This window comes from Engystomops pustulosus, chromosome 3 (genome assembly GCF_040894005.1).
Source record: "Engystomops pustulosus chromosome 3, aEngPut4.maternal, whole genome shotgun sequence".
NCBI lineage: Eukaryota > Metazoa > Chordata > Amphibia > Anura > Leptodactylidae > Engystomops > Engystomops pustulosus.
Genome location: NC_092413.1, coordinates 73,900,513 through 73,919,608, shown reverse-complemented (window position 1 = coordinate 73,919,608; position 19,096 = coordinate 73,900,513). Strand labels below are relative to the sequence as shown.

The following is a 19,096-nucleotide window of genomic DNA, read 5'->3' as shown; positions in this document are numbered from 1 at the left end:
GTAGAAGGCGGGGTAGAGGGAAGAGTTGTAGAGAGTCTAGTCCTGATCTGGTGCACCCCAATAAGTTTGCCAGGCTGGTGGATGAGGGGGATATCAGCTCTGGGGTAGCAATGCTGCAGAAAGACGTGGCCGCTAGCAACCAGGGGAATGTCTGCTCCAGTAAGAAGGGTAATGGGAGCACAGGCAAGGTCAGACAGGTGCTGGTAGTGGGAGATTCCATTATTAGGGGAACACACAGGGCAATCTGTCACAAAGACCGTGCATACCGAACAGTGTGTTGTTTGCCAGGTGCTCGGGTTCGGCATGTTGCGGATCGGGTTGACGGATTACTGGGAGGGGCTGGTGAGGAACCAGCGGTCATGGTCCACATTGGCACTAATGACAAAGTAACAGGTAGGTGGAAGGTCCTTAAAAATGATTTCAGAGATTTAGGCCATAAGCTCAGGGCAAGGACCTCAAAGGTAATTTTCTCCGAAATACTGCCTGTACCACGTGCCACACCAGAAAGGCAGCAGGAGATCAAGGAGGTAAATAAGTGGCTCAAAAGTTGGTGTAGGAAGGAGGGGTTTGGGTTCATGGAGAACTGGGATGACTTTTCTGTGGGCTACAGGCTCTACAGTAGGGATGGGCTGCACCTCAATGGGGAGGGGGCCGCTGTTTTAGGGGAAAAAATGGCTAGAAGGTTGGAGGAGTGTTTAAACTAGAGACCTGGGGGGAGGGCAACTACACTTGTGCAGGGCAAATAGACGGTGTACATAGAGAGCTGGGAAGAGTCATAGTCCATGAGGGAGGAAGGGGGGCTGGAATGAGATTGGGGAATAAGGACAAAAGGAATAGGGACAGGGAAAACCATATAAAGTGTATGTACACAAATGCCAGAAGCCTCACAAACAAAATGGAGGAACTGGAACTCTTGATGTTGGAACGGAAATATGATATAGTGGGTATCAGCGAGACATGGCTGGACAGTAGCTATGACTGGGCTGTTACTATAGATGGTTATAGTCTTTTTAGAAAGGATCGTATAAATAAAAAAGGGGGAGGGGTTTGTTTATATGTGAATTCTTGCCTCAAGCCCGTCCTGCGAGATGACATCAGTAACGCAAATGTGGAGTCCCTATGGGTGGAGATAAGAGGAGGGAAAAAGAATAATAAAATATTACTAGGGGTTTGTTATAAGGCTCCAAATATAATGGAGGCAGCAGAGGAAATGCTGATAAGTGAAATGGATGCGGCTTCAAAGCATGGTGAAGTACTTATCATGGGGGACTTCAATTACCCAGATATTGACTGGGGGGCAGAAACCTGCAGGTCCTTCAAAGGTAGCAGGTTCTTGTCAACAACAAAAGATAATTACCTGTCGCAACTAGTCCTGGAGCCAACAAGAGGGGGGGCACTGCTGGACCTTATCCTTACCAACAGACCTGATAGGATATCAAAACTACAGGTTGGGGGGAACCTGGGGAATAGTGATCATAATATCATTGATTTTGTATTACGCTTTACTAAGAGCGTTAGTGAAGGGGCAACCAACACTCTAAACTTCAGGAGGGCAAATTTTCAGCAACTAAGGGAAGACCTTAAAGGCATAGACTGGGATAATGCTCTCAAGGACAAAAGCCCCCCCCAAAAATGGGACTTTTTCTCATATATTCTGAAAAAGTCCTGTGAGAAACACATACCTTATGGGAAAAAGCATAAAAGGAACAAGAAAAACCCTATGTGGCTAACTAGTCTTGTAAGGAAAGCAATAAGCGAGAAAGATAAAGCATTTAAGGTGCTAAAACGTGAATGTAGTGATGAGGCATTACAGGATTATAGAGAGAAGAATAAATCCTGTAAAAAGCAGATAAAGGCCGCAAAAATAGAGACTGAGAGAAATATTGCCAGGGAGAGCAAAAATAATCCCAAATTATTTTTCAAGTATATAAATGATAAGAAACTAAAAACAGAGAGTGTGGGTCCCCTTAGAAATAACATGGGGGTCATGGTGGAAGGAGATGAGGAAAGGGCCAATCTACTGAATGTCGCCTTCTCAACTGTCTTTACCCAGGAAAATCCCCTGGCGGAAGACACAATGAGGAATAATGTTAATTCTTTTTATAATGTCAACAGTTTAACCCAGGAAGAGGTACGGCGCCGCCTCGCAACCACTAAGATAGATAAATCACTGGGGCCAGATAGCATACACCCCCGGGTTCTGCATGAATTATGTACCGTGATAGACAGACCATTATTTTTAATATTTGAAGATTCACTGAGGACTGGTTATGTTCCACAGGAATGGCGCATAGCAAATGTGGTACCAATATACAAAAAAGGATCAAATAGCGATCCTGGAAACTACAGACCCGTAAGTCTAACTGCTGTGGTGGGGAAAATATTTGAGGGGTTTATTAGAGATGCTATCCTGGAGTATCTCACTGTGCACAACCTTATAACCCAGCGTCAGCATGGGTTTATGAGAGATCGGTCCTGTCAGACTAATCTGATTGGTTTCTACGAGGAGGTAAGTTCAAGACTGGATCTGGGGGACGCTGTGGATGTTGTATATCTGGACTTCTCAAAGGCATTTGACACCGTGCCACATAAAAGGTTGGTATATAAAATGAGACTGCTGGGAATAGGAGAAAATCTGTGTATCTGGGTAAGTAATTGGCTTAGTGATAGAAAACAGAGGGTGGTCATTAATGGCACATTCTCAGATTGGGTTGATGTTACCAGTGGAGTGCCACCGGGGTCAGTATTGGGGCCACTTCTTTTTAATATTTTTATTAATGACCTTGTAGTGGGTTTACACAGTCAAGTTTCAATATTTGCAGATGATACTAAGCTGTGTAAAGTAATAAATACCGAGGTCGATAGTTTAGCATTACAGAGGGATTTGTGGAAGCTTGAGGGATGGGCAGAGAAATGGTTGATGAGGTTTAATGTAGATAAATGTAAAGTTATGCACTTGGGCCATGGAAACAAAAAGTATAATTATGTTCTAAACGGTCAATTACTTAGTAAAACTGAAGCTGAAAAGGACTTGGGCGTATTGGTGGATGGTAAACTTAATTTTAGTGACCAGAGCCAGGCGGCTGCTGCTAAAGCAAATAAAATAATGGGATGTATCAAGAGAGGAATAGATTCTCATGATAAAGCCCTTATACAAATCCCTGGTCAGACCACACATGGAATATTGTGTACAGTTTTGGGCACCAGTGTATAAAAAGAATATAATAGAGCTGGAACGGGTGCAGAGGAGAGCAACCAGGATTATTAGGGGAATGGGGGGATTAGAATACACTGACAGATTACAAAATTTGGGATTATTCAGTTTAGAAAAAAGACGACTGAGGGGAGACCTCATTACAATGTACAAATACCTGAACGGACAGTACAAGGATCTCTCCAAAGATCTTTTTATACCTAGGCCTGTGACCAGGACAAGGGGGCATCCTCTACGCCTAGAGGAGAGGCGATTTTACCATCACCATAGACAAAGGTTCTTTACTGTAAGAGCAGTGAGACTATGGAACTCTCTGCCGCAGGAGGTTGTTATGGCCGACTCTATGTACATGTTCAAGAGAGGCATGGATGACTTTCTGGAGAGAAAAAATATCACGGGTTATGGGGATAAAACATTTATTTAATTTTTGAAGGTTGGACTTGATGGACTTGCGTCTCCTTCCAGCCTTATATACTATGATACTATGATACCTTACAACCGATAAGGACTGTTTTGAGTCCTACACTCAACGGCCACTTTATTAGGTACACCAGTCCAACTGCTCGTTAACACTTAATTTCTAATCAGCCAATCACATTGCGGCAACTCAGTGCATTTAGGCATGTAGACATGGTCAAGACAATCTCCTGCAGTTCAAACCGAGCATCAGTATGGGGAAGAAAGGTGATTTGAGTGCCTTTGAACGTGGCATGGTTGTTGGTGCCAGAAGGGCTGGTCTGAGTATTTCAGAAACCGCTGATCTACTGGGATTTTCACGCACAACCATCTCTAGGGTTTACAGAGAATGATCCAAAAAAGAAAAAACATCCAGTGAGCGGCAGTTCTGTGGGCGGAAATGCCTTGTTGATGCCAGAGGTCAGAGAAGAATGGGCAGACTGGTTCAAGCTGATAGAAAGGCAACAGTGACTCAAATCGCCACCCGTTACAACCAAGGTAGGCAGAAGAGCATCTCTGAGCGCACAGTACGTCGAACTTTGAGGCAGATGAGCTACAGCAGCAGAAGACCACACCGGGTGCCACTCCTTTCAGCTAAGAACAGGAAACTGAGGCTACAATTTGCACAAGCTCATCGAAATTGGACAGTAGAAGATTGGAAAAACGTTGCCTGGTCTGATTTCTCGATTTGAGAAATCGCTCTGAGTCTCGATTTCTGCTGCGACATTCGGATGGTAGGGTCAGAATTTGGCGTCAACAACATGAATCCATCCTGCCTTGTATCAGCGGTTCAGGCTGGTGGTGTCATGGTGTGGGGAATATTTTCTTGGCACTCTTTGGGCCCCTTGGTACCAATTGAGCATAGTTGCAACGCCACAGCCTACCTGAGTATTGTTGCTGACCATGTCCATCCCTTTATGACCACAATGTACCCAACATCTGATGGCTACTTTCAGCAGGATAATGCGCCATGTCAAAGCTGGAATCATCTCAGACTGGTTTCTTGAACATGACAATGAGTTCACTGTACTCAAATGGCCTCCACAGTCACCAGATCTGAATCCAATAGAGCATCTTTGGGATTTGGTGGAACTGGAGATTCGCATCATGGATGTGCAGCCGACAAATCTGCGGCAACTGTGTGATGTGTGATGATCATGTCAATATGGACCAAAATCTCTGAGGAATGCTACCTTGTTGAATCTATGCCACGAAGAATTAAGGCAGTTCTGAAGGCACAATGGGGTCCAACCCGTTACTAGCATGGTGTACCTAATAAAGTGGCCAGTGAGTGTAGATCACAATCTTTTACAGGGGCAAACAAGAGGAATGCTGGATTGGAAGGGTGAGCGCATAGCCGTTCTTACGCTCAAAAATAGAGCCGAAGATATCTTTTTTGCAGCCACGGCTTACCAAGCCCGAGTGCCATAGCCGTCTATGAGAGACGTTTATCTTGCCGCAAATTTGTGGTTGGATATACGTTGCGCCAATGGTTGTGTAAATGGTGCCTTACAGTGGGCACAGAAAGTATTCAAACTTGAAATATCACATGGTCACATTCAGACCCTTTGCTCAGTATTGTGTAGAAACACCTTTTTAGTTAGTATAGCCTTGAATCTTTTTGGGAACAATGCGACAAGTTTTTTACATCTGTATTTGGGGATTCTCTGCCGTTCTACCTTGCAGATCCTCTCCATTTCCCTCATCTAGGATGGTGAACGTTGGTGGATATCCATATTGAAGTTTCTCCAGAGATGATCAAATGGGTTTAGGTCAGGGTTCTGGCTGGGCCAGTCAATCACAATAGTGTAGATTTGTACCGTGTTAGCCATGGTGAGCAGAAGAAGAGTGAAGAAATATAAATATACTCAGCCTCAAAAAGGTATCGCCTGATTTCTTCACTCTTCTTCTAATAAGCACAATAGTCAGACAATAGACAATAGTTATTCTGAAACCACAGCTTTGATATTTTAGGGTCATTGTCTTGTTGGAAGGTGAACCTTCAGCTCAGTCTGAGGTCCAGAGCACTCTGGAAGAGGTTTTCATCCAGGATATCTCTGTACTTTGCCGCTTTCATCCTTCCTTCAATTGCAATCAGTCGTTCTGTCCCTGTAGCTGAAAAACGCCCCAAAGCATGATGCTGCCATCACCATGTTTCACTGTTGTGATTATATTTGGAAGGTGATGAGCAGTGCCTGGTTTTCTCCACTTAGAAGTGACACCAAAAGGTTCAATTTCGTCTAATCACACCAAAGACTCTTATTTCTCATAGTCTGGGAGTCCTTCATGTGTTTTTTTGCAAACTGTATGGCGACTTTCATACGTCTTGCACTTAGGAGAGGCTTCCATTGGCACACTCTGCCATAAAGCCCTGACTGGTGGGGGGCTGCAGTGATAGCTGACTTTTCTTGTTTAATAAATTAGCAAAAATATCTACATTTCTGTTTTATTCCTGTCAAGATGGGGTGCAGTGTGTATATTAATGAGCAAAAAAAGAACTTTTTTGATCTTACCAATTGGTTGCAATGAAACCAAGAGTGAAAAATTTAAAAGGGTCTGAATACTTTCTGTATCCCCTGTATGTGACATCATTGGGTCATGTTTGGACGGATGGGGAGCTGATGGTGTGTGGGAGTAGGGAGCTGATGTGTGGTGGAGGACTGAGGGGATGGGGTGCTGATGGTGTGTGATTGGAGGGGTAACTGAGGGGATTGGTAGCTGATGGTTTGTGGGGGAAAGTGGGGTCTCAGGGGATAGGGAACTGATGGTATGTGGAGGGTGTGGAGATGATGATGTGTAAAGGGAAGGGGGACTGACGGTGTGTGAAGGGATGGGGTAACTGAGGGGATGGGGAGCTGGTGGTGTGGGGGGGGCTGAGGGGAAAAGAAGCTGATGGTGGGTGGGGGGAGTGATGGGATGTGCGGCTGATGGTATTTGGAGAGAGGGGGGACTGAGGGGATGGTAGCTGATAATGTGTGAAGGGAAGGGGTAACTGAGGAGAGGAAGAGCTGGAGAGGCACTTATTAAATAGGGAATGTTAAACTAAGATGGAAGCTACAAGAAAGGGGATGGCCTCTAAAAGGGAGGGCTTAACTTAAATGTCGACATAACCTAAAATGGGAGCATAAACCTTTGTCGGGGGAAGGAGGTGGACAGTTAAAATAATAGTGGTTAGGAGGGTAGAGAGATTAAATGAATGGGTGGTAAATTCAAAAGGTAACGGGACTAAAGTTCCAAGATGACAGAGGGTGTACTCAGCTTCTGAGGACAGCACTAAACATATGAGGCAGGGGTGAACAACATTTTGGTAGGTGAAGGCCCTGGTGCCACAGAAGTCGAGTGTATACAGTCATGTGTATTTCTTTATATATGGATATTGAACCTTATTACTTGCTGTGCTTTTCTTGTAATTACAATAATACTATAACACAGTGATGTAGTACTTGATACTCGTTGATAAAGAATGTACAAGTACAGCTGCCCACATCGAATGCCAGCATGTACTGACAGCTGTCACGTCCAGCCAGTAAGTAAGTGAGAGAATATCCTGAGAACTTCCCACATGGGTTTAACAGTCTATAGAGGATTAGCCTTTAATCTAGTCATCTGAGGACTAACTAGTGTGAACATGGCTGCCTGAACTTTTTCCAACTTTTTATTTTACTGCTGGTACAAACACTATGCACATCTGCACTATGACTCCATTTATATTCCCTCCAAATTACATAAGTAACAAAACAAAAAAAAAAAGCTTTAAATGTAGCATTCACACAGAGGTTTAGTACACAGAAGAAACAGCGGAATGCTGTACAAGATGAACCCACTGGGTGGTTCATCTGGGATGGGGCCTGTTTTTTGTCGATAAAAAGTGGCATTTGGCTATTTGCATTTTTTCACTCAACAAACCTCTTATTCACTTTTGTTTAGACCACTGTCACACCACATTTATTTAAGTCCATAGTTTAGTAACTCAGTTAAATCCAGATTAATGACTTGCGATCTTTCAAAAGTTTCTTGTCCAACTTTTTATCAAATATGTTGCAGACCTATAAGTGCCAGATTTATCAAGCAGACAAAGCCTCTATGATAAATCTAATGTGCAGAAGAGCTCCAACAGAAGTCTAAAAACTGGCCCACCAATCCTGCATAATGATAAATCTATCTGCCGCTATCAGAGCCACTTCAGCCATAGAGCCCATGCTGCAGCAGGAGACCACTTGTCAGTCCTCGCCTCATGAGAGTCACTTTATAAGAACAGAGTATTGTGCCCAAAGCCGGCTGTGTGTATGTCCATGTTCTGTACCGGAGCCTGACCTGGCCGGAGATGTTACCTTTCACGTTAGACCATAACAATGTGGAGACTCTTTGTCCAGAAAACATACATCAGTCTATTCTATGTGCCTCATAAATGATTACTAACTACACGTAACATTACACAACACACACAACAACCTTTCCTAATGGTAGCGGAAACTGATTGTGGGCATCGTGGCACCTTGATATCGCCAGTAACATGGGCGTCATCACCTTGGTCAGCTTTCACTGATGTACAAAACAAGCAATAGCAAAACACTGTGAGGAACAAACTACAAGCTGGTACATGTACACACTGGGACCTCAAGCAGCTGGCATGGGAGGAGTTGGCACACTACAAGCTCTTCTCTGAAATATTACAGGATAAATCCATATTTTGGGGAAATATTTCATTTCTGCCATGTTGACTCTTCCACCAGTGCAGGAAGTTAGCAGCTATTGTCACATTTGTTACTTATTGTCAAATAGTCAGTGAGAACTTGTTACATGCCAGGGTGACCTACCCACCACCTACCCACCACCTTCTGCTAATAGGTCACCCAGGCTCTGTCCGTCTGTCCAGCTTCATTTCAGCGCAAAAGGAACCAGCTGACTATAACAGGGGCTAAGTGAGGTCTTAGGAGGAGGGAATACAAAGGGGAAGTAAGTTGAAAGAGTTTACTCAGACATGAAGCAGATGAGTGGGGGAAAGATGAGATCCTCCAAAACAAGGAGCAAACTGCAAGGTCACCGCGTCAGAGACCCTTCAATGCCCCTCATTACTACCATCCTGCTATACTACTATTAATGCTCTGCACTACTACTGTCCCTTATTATTACTAGCCTGCACTACTACTGCTCCACATCTTACAACCCTGCACCACCACTACTGCCTTTCATCATTACCCTCTACTACTACTCCCCTTTATTATTACTACTCGGCACTACTACTGCCCCTCATCATTACTATCCTGAACCTATAGGGCCCCTCATAATTACTGCCCTGCACTACTAATCCCCTACATTATTCCCCTATATACTACTATCATTCCTTCTTATTGCTGTCCCCACTACTACTGCCCCTCATTAATACTACCCCACACTACAACTGCTCCTGATTAATACCCTGCACTTTTAATGCCCTCCACTACACCTACCACTCAATACTCCCGGCTGCACTTCTAATCACCATTATTATTACCCGCACAACTACTGCCCCTCAATATTACTACCCCACATTGTTCCACAATGTACTACTATCAACTCTCTTTATTACTTTACTACCCACTACTACTCCCCCTTATTATTATTACCCTGTACTACTACTGTCCCTCATTATTACTACTCTGCACAACTACCCCATCATTATTACTACTCTGCACTACTACCCTGTCATTATTACTACTCTGCACTACTACTTCTCCTTATTATTATTACTACTCTGTACTAATACTGCCCCTCATTTTTACTACTCTGCACTCCTACTCCCCCTCATTACTACTGCTCTGCACTACTACCCCCCTCATTATTACTGCTCTGCACTACTACCTCCCTCATTGTTACTACTCTGTACTACCACTGCCCCTCATTATTACTACTCTACTACTACTGCCTCTCATTGTTAGTACTCTGTACTACTCCTGCCCCTCATTATTACTACTCTACTACCACTGCCTCTCATTATTACTACTCTGTACTACTACCCCCCTCATTATAACTACTCTACTACTACTGCCTCTCAGTGTTACTACTCTGTACTACTCCTGCTCCTCATTATTACTGTTCTGCACGATTAGTTTCCCTCATTACTATTTCCTATTGCTTTTACATTATTAATACCCCTGATTATCTGCCCCCAGTACAACTCCTCCCTGCCTCCTATCACCACTACCAGTGCCCAGTGCTCGGGGTACAGCTCACCTCTCATCCAGTCCACTACTTGCGCCGGGGTCCACTTGGTGACAGGGTCCATGATCTCGCCGTAAATATCCAGCCCCGCTAATGGAGTCGGGTTATTGCTCCGGTCTAGAACATCCAGCACAGCTCTCCGGGTCCCATAGCTCAGTGGCCTCAGCTCCGGGGCAGGACAGACATGGCCCCGGCCGGTCACAGGCGCTCCTGATACTGCGCCGCTCTCGGCCGTGTCTGACTCGCAGCTCATTCCCCTCCTAGTTGAGCCCGTGTCCTCCTCCATCCTGCTGTGCCTCCTCCCCGCCATGAGAGAACCCTCCCAAAACTTCCCATGCCAGGCCTCTAGTCGTCCCTTTGTCCCCCAGCCCCTCCCCCTGGCGGCTCATTGTCCTTTCCCAGCATTGCCTTTCATATTTTCACACGCCGATCCCTCCCTCACAGCAAACATTCCTGTCTTTACCTCACATCTCCCCTTGTCTGCTGCCACCTCGTCTGCCATTGTTCTGCCACCATGGCATTCCTTCATGTCAACAACAGCCTAGACGTGCAGATCTGAAGCACGACTAGTAGCATGCTAGGTAGTGGTCAAGGTGGTCATTTGTCAGAAACTTGTGTTAAAAGTGCTGTGCCAGGTATCCCATGCACCCCCTATTCTGGGGAGATGCGCCCAGCACAGGTCATGGCACATAGCAAGGGCATTGGGATGGCAAAGTGACTGATGGCTCTGGGGAGGGGATTCCCTTACTACCGCTAGTGCGCAGAAATAACCAAATTGTCTTCTCCAAAGAATTAGGATTATTACATTAAAAAATAAATATACTGATTAATATATATTAGAAGGAGTCTACCACAAGTAAAACCACCATTTTCTTAATATTAATGGAAATTAGCCTCTCAGACTAATTAATGCATATAAGAACTTTTCCATCAGATGATAGTCAGAGCCCCCCTAGAAAGTCGTATTACGCACAGGCTTTTCTTGTATTTATTAAAATAATGGAGCAATTAATAATTTTAGAATCCTACATTAAATTTCCTAGTGATCCAGAAATGTAATATTTTGTCACAACTAGGCTACCTGCACATACATTGTAAACCTGTCATGTGTTCTTTGTGGGTCGGGTCATCGTTGTGTGAGGTCACTTGTGATGTGAATAAGAAAGGCTGCCGCAAACGTATTGAAAATGAAAACGGCTAGCACACGGCCAAAACAACGTATGTATGTGTGCATGTGGCCTTATATTCAGTGATATCCTACAGCAGTGATGGCAAACCTTTTAGAAGCCGAGTGCCCAAACTACAACAAAGACCCACTTATTTATCGCAAAGTGCCGACACAGAAATTTAATTTGTGATTTATACTCCCTTCTCTGTCACAGCTTTCATTGATACCTGCCCCTGAGGCACCAATAAAGCAAAAAAAAAAAAAGTCCCAGGTAGCACTGTCACTTTAAAATAGCTCTGTGCACAGCAAGTCCTGGGCTGTCTAGGACTGCAGGAAGATACCTGGAGTCATCTCTGGTGATGGCCTGAGTGCCCACAGAAAGGGCTCTGAGTGCCACCTCTGGCACCAGTGCCATAGGTTAGCCATCACTGTCCTACAGGGTACTGAATGGAGTGTACGAGAATGTGCTGTGGTTTACTAAGGTGACCTGATAAAAACACATACCCAGGGTTTTACTTTTGAAACAAACAGGTGGGTTGCAGTGTGAAAGTAGCTGAACAATGTATTTTCCCCTCCTGGTATTGTCTATAATATATTAATGAACAGTTTTATGCAACATTAAAGAAGTCAAGAATGTAAGTGACACTGAAATATCAGTAGGGAATATGCTATTTTTTTACTTTCATGTTACATATCCATACTAGTTATACACCACATACCTATGCTAAGAAAGGGAGCATGCCTAATAAGCCTTATTTATAACAAGGATGGTCTGGCTTGGTAAAACTCTCTTCCCCCACCCCATTGTATATATACATAATATGGTGAGGATTTAGCGTAAATTAGCAACTATATGGCCTCTGCCTGTTTACCACCAGCCTCAAGCTTCACTTGTTTCCATTGTCTCTTTGCTAACTGTACTGGCAGCTTCTATTCTTTTCACCCATGTGAGTTTGTTGTTGTTTTATTATTATGCTAAATGTATGTTTATTTGCTAAGTGTAAGGACTGTCCAAGACTATTTACAGCCATTGACAAACAAATTCACTCACAAAGGTCACTTGATATTATGACATCTATGTACTGTAAGAGTGTGAACCTAGGGGGCGCTGGAGAGAGACCCACAACCAGGGTTGAAAAGGACCTTGACCACTCCCATCCCTGGCCAACTCCAGAGGGAGAGCTCACAGCAGTGGCGTAACTTGAAGCTCCCGGGCCCCAGTGCAAAATGCGTGCCAGGCCCGCAATTATAATGTATTTTTTAATACACTAGTCTTCTCATATATGAAAGATACACCATATGGGAACTCTATGCCTCTTGGGCCCGGTCGGGACCGCACCCTCTACACCCCCTCAAGTTACGCCCCTGGCTCACAGCAAGCTCAGCAGGAGGACTTTGAATCCCAGCAGTGTTCCTTGAACCTAGAAAGTTGCTAGTGTTCAAGAAGTTAGTCTTGAAGTGCCCTAAGTAAAGGATAAGCTGTTTGTTATGTTTTTGGTCCTGTAATAGTGTGAATAAAGCCATTTCTTTTGGATTGCTACAAGCTCTTATGTTATTGCTTTGGCACTCAGCACCACAAAGTCGCATGTGAGGTCCAGAAGCTTCTACCTTTGATGCTAAGTTACCCCCAAACCTCACAGTACATACTTATATATGACTACTGACATACACACAAAAACAGTAAGTTGTAACTCACATGTTTTAAAAGTCCACTGCATACCTGGCAAATGAAATAATACAGAATTCATCACTCGAATAAATATTTATAGCTATGAGTATAGCCTTAATGCATAAACGTTATTTATATGGTGCCAGGTGGAGGAAGAATGTGGAGAGGCCTGTGAATGTATGCAATTCTGTCCTTTATATTCTTTGTGAGTTATAGAACAGCCAAGGAAGCTTGTTGGACTACTTTGTTGCTCCCTCGAAATAAAATGGAGAGTTCTTCATCCACCTGTACCCAGCAATCAGCTGTCACCTCACTATGGCCCGGATTTATTAAAACCGCTGCGCCAGTTTTCTGTCAGACTTTGCACATTCTTTTTAGTGCAAACTGGTTGCACATGTATTTAATAAGTATCCACAACACATATATGTCGCGTTAGAAATCAAAAACATAACTTAGATTGTATCCACCCCAGAAAATGGTTTAAGTCCTCAAAAATTAACCAAATAGTATACTGTCTGTATAGTGGTACATTTAAAATCATATTTTTATATACCGTATATTCCGGCGTATAAGACGACCTGGTGTATAAGACGACCCCCCTACTTTCCTGTTAAAATATAGAGTTTAAGATATATTCGCCGTATAAGACTACCCCTTTTCCAACGCATACAAAACACCGGTAAAAATTTAAAAAAAAAACAGATTTGAATTTAACATGGTTCTTTTTTTAATTTAAATTCTTATGACATGCAGGTGTATAGCAAGAAAACTGTCGCTCATAAACATAAGGCATACAACAACAACATTACCATCGTCCATTTTACTGTAAATGTTACCATACTGTACCTTAAATTTTTATTTTATTAATTATTTCATGCCATGTACTCAGAAGCGGGAAAAAAAATTCCAAATGCAAAAAAATGCAAATGCAAAAAAAAAACATGAACTCTCCTTTCTGGTGTTCCCCCTGAAGCTCCACTACTTTATCGACTCCGTACGGTGGTGACAGCTCCGTGTGTGCTGGCGTCGCACAGACTGTGACAGCGGCAAGCGCCGAGGTGAGGTGAGTTCATGGTTTGTTTGTTTTTTTCGATTGGCTGGCTGGCTGTATACATGGGGCTGGCTGGCTGTCTACAAGGGGCCGGCTGGCTGTATACAAAGGGCTGGCTGGCTGTATACAAGGGGCTGGCTGGCTGTATACAAGGAGCTGGCTGCCTGGATACAAGGGGCTGGCTGGTTGTATACAAGGGGCTGGCTGGTTATATACAAGGGGCTGGCTGGCTGTATACAAGGGGCGGGCTGGCTTTATACAAGGGGCTGGCTGTATATAAGGGGCTGGCTGGCTGTATACAATGGGCAGTCTGGCTGTATACAAGGGGCTGGCTGGCTGTATACAAGGGGCTGGCTGGCTGTATACAAGGAGCTGGCTGCCTGGATACAAGGGGCTGGCTGGCTGTATACAAGGGGCTGGCTGGCTGTATACAAGGGGCTGGCTGGCTGTATACAAGTGGCGGGCTGGCTGTATACAAGGGGCTGGCTGGCTGTATACAAGGGGCTGGCTGGCTGTATACAGTGAGGGGGGCGGCAGGCTGTATACTGGGGTGGAGCGCAAGCTGGCTATTTGCTCGGGAGGGGCTGGCTATAAACTGGGGGTCTGGCAGGCCATATAATGTGGGGGGAGGGGGCTTTATGGCTATATAGAGGGGTTAGGCTGTATACCGGGTGGCTGTTTGGCTATATATAGGGGGGTTGGCTGTATAGTGGGGCGGCTTTCTGGGTATATCTGGAAGGGGCAGGCTGTATACTGGGGGGTGAGGTGAGTTCATGGTTTGTTTTCTTTTTCAATTGGCTGGCTGTATACAAGGGGCTGGCTGGCTGTATACAAGGGGCTGGCTGGCTGTATACAAGGGGCAGGCTGGCTGTATACCAGGGGCTGACTGGCTGTATAGAAGGGGCTGGCTGGCTGTATACAAGGGGCTAGCTGCCTGGATACAACGGGAAGGCTGGCTGTATACAAGGGGCAGGCTGACTGTATACAAAGAGCTGGCTGCCTGGATACAAGGGGCTGGCTGGCTGTATACAAGGGGCTGGCTGGCTGTATACAAGGGTCTGGCTGGTTGTATACAAGGGGCAGGCTGGCTGTATACAGTGAGGGGGGCCGGCCGGCTGTATACTGGGGTGGAGAGCAAGCTGGCTATTTGCTCGGGAGGGGCTGGCTATAAACTGGGGGTCTGGCTGGCCATATACTGCGGGGGGGGGGCTTTATGGCTATATACAGGGGGAAGGCCGTATACTGGGGGCTGTTTGGCTATATACAGGGGGGCTGGCTGTATACTGGGGCAGCTTTCTGGGTATATATCTGGAAGGGGCAGGCTGTATGCTGGGGGGAGGGGCTGTTTGGCTGTATACAGGGCGCTGGCTGTATACTGGTGGGGCTGGCTGGCAATATACAGTGGGACTGGTTGGCTCTATACTGTGGGGGCTGGTTGTGTACTGGGGGAACTGGTTGGCTATATACTGGGAGGGGTTGGCTGTAAACTGGGGGGATGGCTGTATACTGGGGGGGCTGGCTGGCTATACACAGAGGGGGCTGGCTGTATACTGGAGCGGCTGGCTGGCTATATACAGGGGGGGATGGCGGGCAATATACATGGGGACTGGTTGAGTGTAGACTGGGGGGGCTGGCTGGCCATAGACTGCGCGGGGAGGGGGGTTTCTGGCTATATACTGGGGGCTGGCTATATACTGGGGGGGGCTGGCTAGCAATATATAGTAGTTATATTCCTGTATATAGGGGGCAGTATTATAGTAGTTATATTCTTGTACATAGGGGGCAGTATTATAGTAGTTATATTCTTGTACATAGGGGGTAATATTATTATAGTAGTTATATACTTGTACATAGGGGTGGTATTATAGTAGTTATATTCTTGTACATAGGGGGCAGTATTATAGTAGTTATATTCTTGTACATAGAGGCAGTATTATAGTAGTTATATTCTTGTACATAGGTGGCAGTATTATAGTAGTAATATTCTTGTACATAGTGGGCAGTATTATAGTAGTTATATTTTTGTACATAGAGGGCAGTATTATAGTAGTTATATTCTTGTACATAGGTGGCAGTATTATAGTAGTAATATTCTTGTACATAGTGGGCAGTATTATAGCAGTTATATTCCTGTACATAGAGGGCAGTATTATAGTAGTTATATTCTTGTACATAGGGAGCAGTATTATAGTAGTTATATTCTTGTACATAGGGAGCAGTATTATAGTAGTTATATTCTTGTTTAACAGAGAAGGTATTGTAGTAGTTTTTTTTGTATATATAAGGCAGTATTAAGTTGTGTTCTTTTAAGAAAGAAGCGTTATTCCAGTATAAGGGAGGCACTGTGAGTCTCTTTCTCTGTGCTGTACAAGTTGATTTAGACCATCTATCAACAGTTTGTTTGGAGTTTAGTAGCTCCACCCACATCACATGATCGCGCCTACTTGTTTTGACCCCACCCACAGAATGGGGCCACCTTTACATTTTTTTCCAGGGCCACTTTAAATTCCCAGTCCGCCCCTGCACAGGATTGCAGACAAACCACCATGAACTTGTCCAAAGAGGAATAATAATAGAGCACAAATAACAGAAATAGCCAAATATAATAGTAAATAGCAGCATAAGGGATGACAGTGAAAAGGTATAATTTCATTATAATCCCTTAAAAAGTACCTAACATACTAAATTCTCACACACAGTAACAATTAACACACCAAGCCAAAACACCCTAGTGCGGACATACAAAGACCCTTGCATAACTGACAGTTAAGGTAAGTGTAAGAGTGTCAGGTACAAAAAAGTACTGGCATATGGTAAGTTGTAGTCAATACAGATTACATACCCTGGAAGTCATCTCAATTTAAGACCCCTCGGGATCCTGCTTACCCAGGGGCGGACTGGCCATAAGACCCACCGGGAGAAATCCCGGTGGGTCGATTGGTTTAGGGCCGGTCCGGGGCCGGTCCTGTACTGGTGGGGCCGGTGAAAAAATAAAAACACATGAATCTTACCTCTCTGCCGCCCCGACGCTGCGCCCCCACTTGATCCAGTCAAGCTGCTTGCCGACGTCATGGTCGGCGCGACGTCGGCCCGTACAGAACTGTCACCGTGGACGGACTGGATCAAGCAGGGGCGCAGCGTCGGTGGGTCGGAGAGGTGAGTTTCATGTGTTTTTATTTTTATGTACTGGGCTGGGCTGGCTGTATACCGGGGGCTGCTGTATAGAGGGGGGACCGACTGGCTGTCTGGCTGTATACACTGGGGCAGGGGCTGGCAGCTATACACACTGGAGCAGGGGCTGGCCGGCTATATACACTGGGGCAGAGGCTGGCCGGCTATATATACTGGGGCAGGGGCTGGCCGGCTATATACACTGGGGCAGGGGCTGTCTGGCTATATACACCGGGGCAGGGGCTGTCTGGCTATATACACTGGGGCAGGGGGTTTCTGGCTATATACACCGGGGCAGGGGCTGTCTGGCTATATACACCAGGGCAGGGGCTGTCTGGCTATATACACCGGGCCATGGGCTGGCTAGCTATATACACCGGGGCAGGGGCTGTCTAGCTATATACACTGGGGCAGGGGCTGTCTGGCTATATACACTGGGGCAGGGGCTGTCTGGCTATATACACTGGGGCAGGGGCTGTCTGGCTATATACACTGGGGCAGGGGCTGTCTGGCTATAAATACTAAGGCAGGGGCTGTCTGGCTATATACACCGGGTCATGGGCTGGCAAGCTATATACACCGCGGTGGGGGCTGGCAGGCTATATACACTGGGGAGGGGGCTGTCTGGCTATATACACCGGGGCATGGGCTGGCAGGCTATATACACTGGGGCAGGGGCTGTAGTTATATTCTTGTACATAGGGGGCTGTATTATAGTAGTTATATTCTTGTACATAGGGGGCAGTATTATAGCAGTTATATTCTTGCACATAGGGGGCAGTATTACAGTAGTTATATTCTTGTACATAGGGGGCAGTATTACAGTAGTTATATTCTAGTACATAGGGGGCAGTATTATAGTAGTTATATTCCTGTACATAGGGGGCAGTATTATAGTAGTTATATTCTTGTACATAGGGGGCAGTATTATAGTAGTTATCTTCTTGTACATAGTGGGCAGTATTATAGCAGTTATATTCTTGTACATAGGTGGCAGTATTATAGTAGTTATATTCCTGTACATAGGGGGCAGTATTATAGTAGTTATATTTCTGTACATAGGGGGCAGTATTATAGTACAGGCAGTCCCCGGGTTACATACAAGATAGGGTCTGAAGGTTTGTTCTTAAGTTGAGTTTTTATGTAAGTCGGAACTGTCTATTTTATCATTGTAATCCCAGCCAGAACTTTTTTGGTCTCGGTGACAATTGGATTTTAAAAATGTTGGGTTATCATAAGAATCAATATTAACACTAAAGCTTCATTACAGACACCAGTGATAACTGTTACAGCTGATCATTGTAGCCTAGGACTAAAGTACAATAAATTACCAATATCCAGAGGTCCGTTTGTAACTAGGGGTTGTATGTAAGTCGAGTGTTCTTAAGTAGGGGACCGCCTGTAGTTATATTCTTGTACATAGGGGGTAGTATTATAGTCGTTATATTCTTGTACATAGGGGGCAGTATTATAGTCGTTATATTCTTGTACATAGTGGGCAGTATTATAGACGTTATATTCTTATAGATAGGGGGCAGTATTATAGTAGTTATATTCCTGTACATAGGGGGCAGTATTATAGTAGTTATAGTCCTGTACATAGGGGGAAGTATTATAGTAGTTATATTCTTGTACATAGGAGGCAGTGTTACAATATACGTTACTTAGGTGCAGTATTACAGTAGTTATATTCTTGCACATAGGGGGCAGTTTTATAGTAGTTATATTCTTGTACATAGGGGGAAGTATTATCGTAGTTATATTCTTGTACATAGGGGGCAGTATTACAATATACTTTACTTAGGGGCAGTATTATAGTAGTTACATTCTTGTTTATCAGAGAAGGTATTGTAGTATGTTTTTAGTGTACGTATATGGCAGTATTAAGTTGTGTGCTCTTAAAATAGAAGTGTTATTCCTTTACAATGAGGCAGTATGAGTCTCTTTCTCTGCAGTGTACATGTTGATTTAGACCATCTATAAACAGTTTTTATGGAGTTTAGTAACTCCACCCACATCACAAGGCCACGCCTACTTGTTTTCACCCCGCCCACAGAATGGGGCCACTTTTACAGTTTTTTCCAGGGCCACTTTAAATTCCCAGTCTGCCCCTGTGCTTACCCAAACGTTGTATATGCCAATATCAGAGAGCCTAGAGTGGGAGAG

At 44.7% G+C, this 19,096-nt stretch overlaps 1 protein-coding gene across 2 annotated transcripts in view; it reads right to left on the bottom strand.

Annotated features, from left to right (window-relative positions):
* The window catches only part of CNKSR3 (CNKSR family member 3), a 55,847-nt gene extending 45,495 nt beyond the window's left edge, over window positions 1-10,352 (bottom strand). The window contains exon 1 of one of the 2 annotated variants that reach the window (XM_072141093.1): window positions 10,335-10,352. Coding sequence is in view for 1 of the 2 variants with exons in the window: in XM_072141091.1 (XP_071997192.1) it covers window positions 9,884-10,124 (241 nt within the window). In the remaining variant the exon portion in view is untranslated. Of the gene's footprint in view, window positions 1-9,883; window positions 10,156-10,334 lie in introns of those variants that run through there. The other variant, XM_072141091.1, reaches the window with a different exon arrangement.
* Between the last annotated feature and the right edge of the window lie 8,744 nt (window positions 10,353-19,096).